General features: G+C 53.6%; 1 protein-coding gene across 1 annotated transcript in view; it reads left to right on the top strand.

Moving 5' to 3' along the window:
- Positions 1 to 10,784, top strand: part of sap30l (sap30-like) — a 27,014-nt gene extending 16,230 nt beyond the window's left edge. The window contains exons 4-5 of the mRNA XM_084683649.1: positions 6,636 to 6,899; positions 10,270 to 10,784. Of these exons, the coding sequence (XP_084539775.1) occupies positions 6,636 to 6,899; positions 10,270 to 10,566 (561 nt within the window). The 3' untranslated portion in view covers positions 10,567 to 10,784. The remainder of the gene's footprint in view (positions 1 to 6,635; positions 6,900 to 10,269) is intronic.
- Positions 10,785 to 11,100: the final 316 nt, after the last annotated feature.

Below are 11,100 nucleotides of genomic sequence, written 5' to 3'. Positions count from 1 at the left end.
CAGGCAGGCAGGCAGGCAGGCAGGCAGGCAGGCAGGCAGGCAGGCAGGCAGGCAGGCAGGCAGGCAGGCAGGCAGGCAGGCAGGCAGGCAGGCAGGCAGGCAGGCAGGCAGGCAGGCAGGCAGGCAGGCAGGCAGGCAGGCAGGCAGGCAGGCAGGCAGGCAGGCAGGCAGGCAGGCAGGCAGGCAGGCAGGCAGGCAGGCAGGCAGGCAGGCAGGCAGGCAGGCAGGCAGGCAGACAGACAGACTCTTGAGGCCTGAAAGTCAGTGTGTGACCGAGGCTTGATCATGAGTGGTAAACGTTATACTTGACAAAGGTTATGTGGTTTGTAATGTGACTGGTCCCGGTCTTGGTCCTGGTCCTGGTCCTGGTCCTGGTCCTGGTCCTGGTCCTGGTCTTGGTTCTGGTCCTGGTCCTGGTCCTGGTCCTGGTCCTGGTCCTGGTCCTGGTCCTGGTCCTGGTCCTGGTCTTGGTCCTGGTCTTGGTCCTGGTCTTGGTCTTGGTCTTGGTCTTGGTCTTGGTCCTGGTCCTGGTCCTGGTCCTGATCCTACAGACCCACTTCAGTTTCTCCTGAGACCCCTGCACTGTTTAGATATGACTGGAGGCCCTAAATCAGAGCTCTATGTTTCTATCTCTCTCTCCACCTCCCTCTCTTCCAGTCTCTCTCTCGTGCCCACAGCCTGGAGATAGGTTGCGTCAGATCTGCCTACGGAATGCAGCCACGGACTCTCAAGAATCCGCTTGATTGGATGCTTATCAGAGCAACGCCGCTCCTGATTGGATGCTTATCATCCAGCCGTGCGTCCTGGTCTGGGATGACAGGGATGCCTGCCTGGGGCGAGGTCGTCTCCCCAAACACTTCTGTTAACCAATGGGAAACACAGTAGGCGATCATGTGACTCGATAGGTCACGTTGTCAAGTAGGCCTTGAGTCATAATTCCGAGACCAGTGGGCAATGTTTTTTCTATTGAACTTAAAAAGCCATTCAGGGCACGTAGCCGTGGAAACGTCATCCCATGTCTACGTCCCAACCGCCCAAGACAGCTGTTTTGTTACACGCCTGATTGTTCCAGAACAAAACCAACAGCGACGCCGCGAAAGCTATTTTCGTGCGAGTCGCTTGGATTCTGTCTGTCTGGTCTGTGGTCACCCGAGGCTGTGTTTGAGAGGGTGCAGTCTGGCCGTCCAGAGGGCTTGAAGACTCCGTCACTGGCTCTCCTTCTCTGGGTTGGGTTTCTGGAGTGAAGGCCAAAGGCACATGGACGTAGGGGGCAGGCGGGAGGGAAGTATTTCAGTAGACTCTCACTTTCCAAAAATATCATGTCAGACTCAATTGACCAGAAATTGTGTTTTTATTGTCGTCTGGGAGAATGAACCTTTCTCATCTCAAATATGTCACCGCATGTTAGAAATGATAATTGAATCAAATCAAAATGGAAAAGTATAAGTGGGCCTCAATTGTTTCCCTAGGTCTAAAGAAATGCACATAAATAGTGATAATTTACGGAAATAAAGTAAACATCGAACTTTGAGAGAGAGGGAGAAGGAGAGGGAGAGGAGGAGAGGGACAGAGAGGGACTGCTCTGCTATGTCCATGGTGATGGGTTTAGAACCCTTTAGACCCCTTCAGAGCCTGTTAGAACGTGTTCAGGGCTGGAGTTCTGCCCTGATAGAACATGTTCAGGGCTGGGGTTCAGGGTTCTGCCCTGTTAGAACATGTTCAGGGCTGGAGTTCTGCCCTGATAGAACATGTTCAGGGCTGGGGTTCAGGGTTCTGCCCTGTTAGAACATGGTCAGGGCTGGGGTTCAGGGTTCTGCCCTGTTAGAACATGGTCAGGGCTGGGGTTCAGGGTTCTGCCCTGTTAGAACATGGTCAGGGCTGGAGTTCAGGGTTCTGCCCTGTTCCGCCCTCACAGCGTTCCCATTCCTCGGCTTTTCCACGTCGCATTCGTTCTCCAGCTCGGCTACTGAGGAAAAACAGACACCTCCGCCACCGCCACACTCCCCCCCCCCTTCCCCCCTCTCTCTCCCCTTCCCCTCTCTCCCCTCCTCCCCCTCCTCCCCCTCCTCCCCCTCCTCCTGCACCCAGCTCTTCCCCCTCAGGCGTTTTTTATGGTGGGTCTCTTCACCTCTGACCCCTGCCATGCATTAGCTTGCATGTATACTATCATACATGTCACAATAACACACACACACACACACAGAGTGTGCAATAACTGTGTGTGTTTGCAGAGAGCTAGCATACAGAGGAAGTATTGGTTTCCAATGTCCTCTCAACGTCAGGTTTTAAACAGTGATAACATATTAGATTTATTCCTTCCCAAAAACACATGTACTTTAATCCAATGAATGTGCATTAGCCGGGATGGTCTGTAGCTTCTTGGCAAATTCAGAAGGTTGGAAATCATCTGCAGTGGAGGTCCGAGTGATTTCATGTCTTTCTGTCTTTCCCTGTCTCCCTCCCTCTCCCTCTCTCTGCCTTCCTCCCTCCCTCTCTCTCTCTCTCTCTCTCTCTCTCTCTCTCTCTCTCTCTCTCTCTCTCTCCCTCCCTCCCTCCCTCCCTCCCTCCCTTCCTCAGTTTCTGCATGCTGTCTAATTAGCGTTGGCCTCATGCGGAGTGACATGTTATAATTCAGAGTACACAATTCCCCGCATCGCGTCCATGAGACGTACACACACGCCGCCCGCCGCCAATGACCAGGGCGCACGATGACGTCTCCCAGGAGACGAGAGAGCATGTGAGGGATGGAACGGAGGGGGGGGGGGGGGGGGGCAAGGGGGTTTCGCACGTCAACAAAACACCTTTGTTGTTCAGGGGGTCTGGTTTATCCTTTCCTGGCTGTCAGCTCGACTCGCTCGCCGTCTACGAGTCACCGGGTCGATGACTTCATTGGCGGGGAGTCTGACGTTTGCTGTGCTGCTCGCTTCTGATCCGTCGAGAGGTATGTCGACGGAAAGGCTGCTCCAGGCTGACTCAGCGTTAAGGCGTCAAACACTCTGTTTGATCGACGAGGCAAACACAGCGCTGTGTCGGAGTGTGAACAAGCTCCGCCCCGTTTTCATCCGTGCGCAGAAAGTCTGGACATTCACGACCTGAGCCTGGAAGCGTTTTGGCAGCCATTTTGAAATGTTTACAGTCGTACACGTTGAGACCAAAGCGTTTGACAGTGCTATGAACAGCATAGTACAGATCCTGAAAGCAGCCCAGCCCAGCCTAACCAAGCCCAGCCTAGCCACAGCTCTCTCAGAGCATTCATCTCAGAGCAGAGATCCTCCATGTGTGTGTGTTGTCATGGGGGTGCAGTGCCTTCACTCAGCCAGGATTATGATCACCTCTATGGATCAGCTCTCTGGATCAGCACTCTGGATCAGCTCTCTGGATCACCTCTATGGATCAGCTCTATGGATCAGCACTCTGGATCAGCACTCTGGATCAGCTCTCTGGATCACCTCTATGGATCAGCTCTATGGATCAGCACTCTGGATCAGCTCTCTGGATCACCTCTATAGATCAGCTCTATGGATCAGCACTCTGGATCAGCTCTCTGGATCAGCTCTATGGATCAGCACTCTGGATCAGCTCTCTGGATCACCTCTATGGATCAGCTCTATGGATCAGCACTCTGGATCAGCTCTCTGGATCACCTCTATGGATCAGCTCTATGGATCAGCACTCTGGATCAGCTCTCTGGATCACCTCTATGGATCAGCTCTCTGAATCAGCTCTCTGGATCAGCTCTCTGGATCAGCTCTCTGGATCAGCTCTATGGATCAGCACTCTGGATCAGCTCTCTGAATCAGCTCTCTAAATCAACTCTCTGGGTCAGCTCTCTGGATCAGCTCTCTGAATCAGCTCTCTGGATCAGCTCTCTGAATCAGCTCTCTAAATCAACTCTCTGGGTCAGCTCTCTGGATCAGCTCTCTGAATCAGCTTTCTGGATCAGCTCTCTGGATCAGCTCTCTGGATCAGCTCTATGGATCAGCACTCTGGATCAGCATGGCCCTTTGGACTGGCTGGATGTCGGGGCCTCCCCTCTCTCTGGGTACCCAAGTTTCCCAAGGTTCCCAGCGTTGTGTGTTTTCCTGCTTGCTTCTATCCCCCACCCCCCCCACCCCCCCCCCCCCTCTCCACCAGCACCCTCCCTAAGTGCTTCTCGTGAGAGCGTCGGGGTTATATATCGTTTATTTGCAAGCGGGATTACGGAGTTATATGGACGTGTAATCCACGTCTCAGGTTTAAACACGCTCCCCCCCCCCCCCCCCCCGTCAAATCTACGGCCTGTCGCGGCGCCGAGGTGAACTCTAAACCCGACGCCTCCCCCACCCCCCTCCACCCTCCCCCCCGCCCCCCCCGCCCCGTTCCCCATCGACCGGTGAGACCCCTCCGTGCTCAGAGGGGCCGGGGGCCCAGGCATTGTTTAACGGTGCGATTCGTCTTCGAACGCGTCCCCGACGCCAAATCCTATTTTTACGGCTTGCTTATACATTCTTGCTGCTGCTGGTTTACATACCGGGGCGGAGGGCCTCTAAATCAGCTGGCAGCTCCGGCCAGCTGGGACGAGGCTGAGACGCTGTCATCAGGACGCCCGGCATGGGATTAATGAGCCCCTAATCCAGGTCCGAACATCTCCCCCTGACCCTAACCACCCCCAGATTACACGACTTTCACAGGAGTTAGCAATTTTGGATTTGTTGTCGTTTTGCCTTTTTGGGGGGAGGGAGGGAGGGTGTTGTGACGTTTTACTCTCATGGTGATGAAGGTGTGTGTGTGTGTGTGGAGGTGAGGGTTATTAGTAGCAGTAGGCCTAAATCCATTTATGACACTGATGCTTGTTTTGGACTGGGGGGGCCAGGTTGTGTGTGTGTGTTTTTTTGTTGTTGCCGTGCTTCACCGGCGCTATGACGCGGGGGAAGGGGAGGTTATGAAGCAGGAAGGCCCCTCCTTCCTGCAGCAGCACACAGTCCAGCCCAGTGTTCAGAGAGAGGAGACCCCCTCCCTTCTCCCTTCTCCCTTGTCTCCTTCATGTTAGCGCTCATTAAGGCAGCCTGCGGCCACAACACAACACCCCCTCAGGCCTTCGAGCAGAAAACAGTGTTCGTGCCCCGCACCCCTGACTGAGGGATACTAGCTCAGGATTTCAGATAAGGCTCAGGGCGGAGGGGGGGGGGGGCTGTGAGGCTGGAGAGGACCCCCACCCTTGTCCTACTGTTTGTGGAGCAGCCAGATTTGGAAAAAGTTCAGATTTGCTTCCATCACGTAGCCAGACACCCCATTACTTTCCGTTGACCGTTGGATTTGCTTATAAAGGTTGACGCTGTGAATTTGACAGTGACTCCTGCACCCCCCCTCCTCTCCCCCCACCCTCCCCACCCCCCCCCCTCCTCTCCCCCCCTCCCCCCTTTGCTTTTCCCCTCTGTCCGAAAGCAGTGCTTCCTCGCACGTGGGAGAAAAATGTTCTTAAAAGTCTTATGAGTGAAAAGGATGTTACCTCATTAAAGAAGAGGCAGTAAATCTGTCCCTTCGCTCAAGCACACCATCCCACATCTGTTTGCTCACTCCTGCTCTCTCTCTCCATCTCCCTTCCCCCCTCTCTCTCTCTGTTTTCTTCTCTCTCTCTCTCTCTCTCTCTCTCTCTCTCTCTCTCTCTCTCTCTCTCTCTCTCTCTCTCTGTCCGTTCCCCCCCTCTCTCTCTCTCTTTTTCTCTCTTTCTCTCTATGTATGTATACAGTATACATGTATTTCACTCCCTATCTTTCAGCCAAACTCTCTCCCTCCCTCTCGCACCTTCACTCCTTCTCCCCCTTCTCCCTCTACCCTCTCTCTCTCCCCCCTCTCTGTCTCCCCTTCTCTCTCTCTCTCCCCCTTCTCTCTCCCCCCTCTCTCTCTCCCCCCTCTCTCTATCTCCCCCCTCTCTCCCCCCCCTCTCTCCCCCTCTGCCCCCTTCTCTCCCCCCTCTCTCCCCCCCCTCTCTCTCTCCCCTCTCTCTCTCCCCCCTCTGCCCCCTTCTCTCCCCCCTCTCTCTCCCCCCTCTGCCCCCTTCTATCTCCCCCCTCTCTCTCCCTCTTTCTCTCCCCTCTCTCTCCCCCTCTCTCCCTCTCCCCCCTCTCTCTCCCCCCTCCCTCTCTCTCCCTCTCCCCCTCTCTCTCTCCTGCCCTCTCTCTCTCCCCCCTCTGTCCCTCCCTCCACCTCAGTTATTGGGGCCTGCTGTGAGAGGTCTGTTCTGCTCCTCACAGCACAGTATTCAGCTGCTGGGAAGCTGCTGCTGTCCAAATACACATCAACTACTGGATCTGGGTATTTGCAGCTTCAGGAACCGTTCTGGTTTGAAGGATTTGTTTTCATCAAGGCTCAACAGGGACCCGACTTCCTGGTTTGAATGGTCTCACAGAAGGAAGGGAGAGTCCTCGACATGCTCGACAGGCTACAGATATTATTGTCACATTTATTAAAAATGTCTATAAAAAATCGCGGGGAATAAGAGTTTGTTTATATTTGTATCCACGCATTGGCGAAACTGCCTTGTCTCCAAGGTTAGAGAATGAGAAATCCTCTGAACTGTGCGTGGCGCTAAAACATCCTCCCAGCTTTGTTTCGGTCCCAGCTCTCTCTCTCCCTTGCTCTCTCTCTCTTTACAGGAGCTTTGGAACCTCGTTGTTATTTACGGTCGGGGGTTTCAAACTATGCCATGGAATCTTCTCTCCCGGAGGACTCCTCGTCTCGCGGCCCGCGGAGAACGGACGGCGGCTAGCTGTCTGCGACTGAAATACCGCGGCACTCTGATGACTGACCAGTGCTCCGCGTCTCTCGGCGTACGTGCGGACAGACGCGCCGAGCGCCGTACGGCTCACACGCCACTCCAGACGCAACCAATTACAGGCCGGCATGTCAGAGGTCCTGAGGTAGGATGTGGAGATGCTCAAACACAGAGGGGGGGGGGGGGGGAGGGGGGAGAGGAGAGAGGAAGATGGACAGAGGAGGGAGACGAGAGGATGGAGAGAGGGGGGAGGAGTATGGAGAGAGGAGGGAGAGGAGAGGATGGAGAGAGGGGGAGAGGAGAGGATGGAGAGAGGGGGAGAGGAGAGGATGGAGAGAGGGGGAGAGGAGAGAGGAAGATGGGCAGAGGGCAGGTCTGGGCTGGGCAGGGCTGGCGCATTCTGTATCGATGGAGGGGCCGGGCCTAGATCTTGTCTGGTGTATTCTACATCTACGCAGTGTGTTGTGGGGGGTGGAGGGAGGGGGTCGGGGTGGGGGGGTCGGGGGGTGGGCTGGGGGGGGGGGGGGTTCAAAGCAGGCCCCGCCAGTGTGCATTAGGCTGGTGCAGACCAGACCCCTCACACAGCCCCACACACAAAGGAAGCTTTCCTTTAATGTTATCACGGTGATCTATGTGACTGCAGCTCTAATGATGCTGTGTACCCCTCCTCCTTTCCTCATCACACACACACACACACACACACAGATACACACACACACACTCACACAGACACACACACTCACACAGACACACACACAGCCTGACAATAGCCTCATGGCTTTTATAACCAGCTTTAATACAAGCATAAGCCATTAGAGAGACTATTTTATTACGTTTCCAGCTCTCTGAGAGCTTCATTCATCTCGGTGGAGATAGATCGCTCCAACTTCTCCACCACGGCCGTGATGGATGTGTTGTCGTCGTCCGGGCGACGGCCCAACAACGTTGTTGCTTGGGTGTTCTGTTTGTATATCTGCGGAAAATCAAGAAAGCAAACAATCGACTTTTTACAGTGAAACCATATTGAGTTACAAAGCTTGTTTTCCCAAGCTCTGCTGGTCAATGTGAGTGCTGGTAATTTATTCAAAGACGTAAACAGCTTCGGTTTGATGGGGAAGGCATCCCTCATGAGAGGGTTTTACCGCATTCGCTACCTTCATTATTCAAACGTTATTTGAATGTTATGTGACGGTTGTTTCGGTTTCGAGAAGACGCTTGTGGCCTCTTGACCGTTTGTGTTCGTCAAATGCAGAGTTTCGTTTCATCCGTTTCTGTCAATATTCCGTTCGTTCCTCACCTCCGGCCTCAGCGACAGAAACCCTGACATCACTTCCTCCTGTGTGTTCTTGAACTCCGTACAGAATTGAATCCAAGTGGATTTTTTAATGGATGTTAGTTTTGATTTCAGATTCACATATTCCTCCTGATTGTGCCGTTCAAAGTGGTGTTGCTCCCCCCTCTGTCGGACGTCAGGCTGTTGAAACTGCCCACCATCTTGAGGCCCCATAAACACATTATCAGACCTAACGGACAGTTTTGACATTCCTGTCCTCCATCTTGCCTTTTTTTTTTTTTTTACTGTGTGTTGTTTATTTAACATTGCGTTGTAAAAGATGTCGTCCACCGCAAGACGGCCTCTGCTTTTGCTTTGATGAAGCCCCCTCCCCCCCTCCCCACCCCACCCCTCCCACCCCCACCCCCCCATCTCCCTCAACCCCTCCACTTCCAAATCTAAACGGGGCACTTTGATGTAGCTGGACGCCTGTTGTTATTGTTTGGAGTTAGTCTTATCACTGGAGTGACCCCCCCCGCCTACCGCCTGCCCTTCCACCCTGCACCCCCTCTACAACCCACACCCCTCCCCCTTACCCCCCCACCCCCCCCACTGTCTTACAACCCTCCTCTCCCCCCCCCCCCCCTTCACCAGTCTGCCATCCCTGTCCCCCCCCTCGGCCAAGCCCCCGCCCCGCCCTGACCGGCCCTCTCCTTTCCTCCAGAGCAGGCCTCGCAGCCTGGGACTCCAGTGCCGCCAGACTCCCCCTGATAAGGATGATGGATGGGCAGAACTCTGGCTCCACCAAAGCCCAGCAGCTTCCTGGGAGCCAGAGATAGGCCGGCCGAGGCAGGGGGCAGAGCGACCCCTCTCTCTCTCAGACACAACCCCCTTCTGCTACACACACATACTCACACACACACAAACATACAGATGCACGCACAAACACACACACTCACAAGTCCTCACACACAGTATGGATATTTACGTAAGCATCTTCGTGAACAATGGTCAGATGGCCAAACGTCAATTAGTGGCTCAAACCCAAATGGTTTCCATGCAGTTGTCAGTGAGGAGTGAGAAGAGAAGGGAGGGAAAGAATGAGAGTACAGAACGAATGTAATGCTGGTAAGGTGCTGTCCTCACTGTGGTCTCTCACACACCCATCCACACCCACACACACACACACCCATCCACACACACACACACCCATCCACACACACACACACACACCTCACTGTGGTGTCTTGGTCTTATCATAGATCTACAGCGGAATGGAAAAACTGTGACTTGAAAAACAAACTAGACATCCAACACAATCTGTTAACAGCCACACTTCAGTCTGCGTGTGTGTGTGTGTGTGCGTCTGTGTGTACGTGTGTGTGTGCGTGTGTGTGTGTGTGTGAATGTGTGTGAATCCAGTAAATCACAGCACCGCAGCTCTCTCTGTCACACTTCAAATACACACAGAGACAACCAGAGGATGACAGTGGGACTCATAACTCCTCCTGGGCTTCCAGGAGGCTGGCGTGTTCTGCCTCACGACCCAGAAATGATTTAGAAGTGTTTACCGAAACTCACTTAAACATTTACTTTTTAGAGCAAGGTGAAGCCGAGAGGAAGGCTAGCTGCAGATCATCTCACCCTGTTCCCTGGCTGAGCTCGTGACCTCTGAGGGGGAGAGATGGGGGAGAGATGAGGAGGAGGGGAGAGATGGGGGAGAGAGAGGAGGAGGGGAGAGAGAGGAGGAGGGGAGGGATCAGGAGGAGGGGAGAGAGAGGAGGAGGGGAGAGATGGGGGAGAGAGAGGAGGAGGGGAGAGATGGGGGAGAGAGAGGAAGAGAGGAGAGAGATGGGGAGAGAGAGGAGGAGGGGAGGGATGAGGAGAAGGGGAGAGAGATGGGAAGGGGGAGAGAGAGAGAGAGAGAGAGAGATGTGGGAGAGAGAGGAGGAGGGGGAGAGAGATGGAGAGGGAGACGGAGAGGGGAGATAGAGAGAGAGAGAGAGAGAGAGAGAGAGGAGGGAGATGGAAAGAGGATTAGGGGGGAGAGAGTAAAAGAAGGGAGAGAGGAATGCTGGGACAGAGAGTGGGGAAGGAGAGAAAGATGGAGAGAGGAAGAATGAGATGAGGAAAGAGGGAGATTGAGAGAGAGATCGCTCTGTGTGTGTGTGTGTGTGTGCATGTGTGTGACACCAGGTCCAGCAGACAATATCCATCTTTCTCATTACCTGACATTTATAAGACAGGAGAGAATAGAAGGAGACAGGAGAGACCAGGAAGAGTGGAGATCCCAGGAGGAGTGGAGATACCAGGAGGGGAGAGCAGGAGGAGACAGGAGAGACCTGGAGGAGAGAGCAGGAGGAGTGGAGATACCAGGAGGAGTGGAGATACCAGGAGGAGTGGAGATACCAGGAGGGGAGAGCAGGAGGAGACAGGAGAGACCAGGAGGAGAGAGCAGGAGGAGACAGGAGAGACCAGGAGGAGAGAGCAGGGGGAGTGGAGATACCAGGAGGGTAGAGCAGGGGATTTGCTTATGTAATAAAGCAGAACTAATTTACATGCACTTTCAGTTATACATAATGATTTAAAGTATATTTTGTTGTTATTTAGTTCTTTTTTCCAGATTCAATTCTTGATAACCCATCCTGGACATCTGTGGTCTTTCCACAGAAACAAGGATCTGATCCAGTTCCTCTTTTTAATGACTCTTAATCCATTACTGCTGACTGTCTGGGCCTGGTTTCAAAGGCAGTCTCTGGGTGACTTATTATCAGTTTACCCTCTGGGTGGAAACTAAATAAATGAATGTCTGACAGCGTGTCCTCTCTCTCTCTCTCCCTCTCTCTCTCTCTCTCTCTCTCTCACTCTCTTTCTCTCTCACTCTCGCTCTGTTCTGTTCTGTTTTTGAGTATTTCTTTCCGCTGTGTCACTTGCCAAGGGTCAGGTTCTTCAACGCAGAGAGATTGCTCGCTCTCTCTCTCTCTCTCTCTCTCTCTCTCTCTCTCTCTCTGTTGCTCTTTCTCACTCACTTGCTCTCTCACTCTCTCTCAGTCTCTCTCTCTCCCCTCTCCTT

Source organism: Hypomesus nipponensis, chromosome 20, assembly GCF_054491055.1.
Source record: "Hypomesus nipponensis isolate SF chromosome 20, ASM5449105v1, whole genome shotgun sequence".
In the NCBI taxonomy this organism is placed as follows: Eukaryota; Metazoa; Chordata; class Actinopteri; order Osmeriformes; family Osmeridae; genus Hypomesus; species Hypomesus nipponensis.
This window is presented reverse-complemented; position numbering and strand designations above follow the sequence as displayed.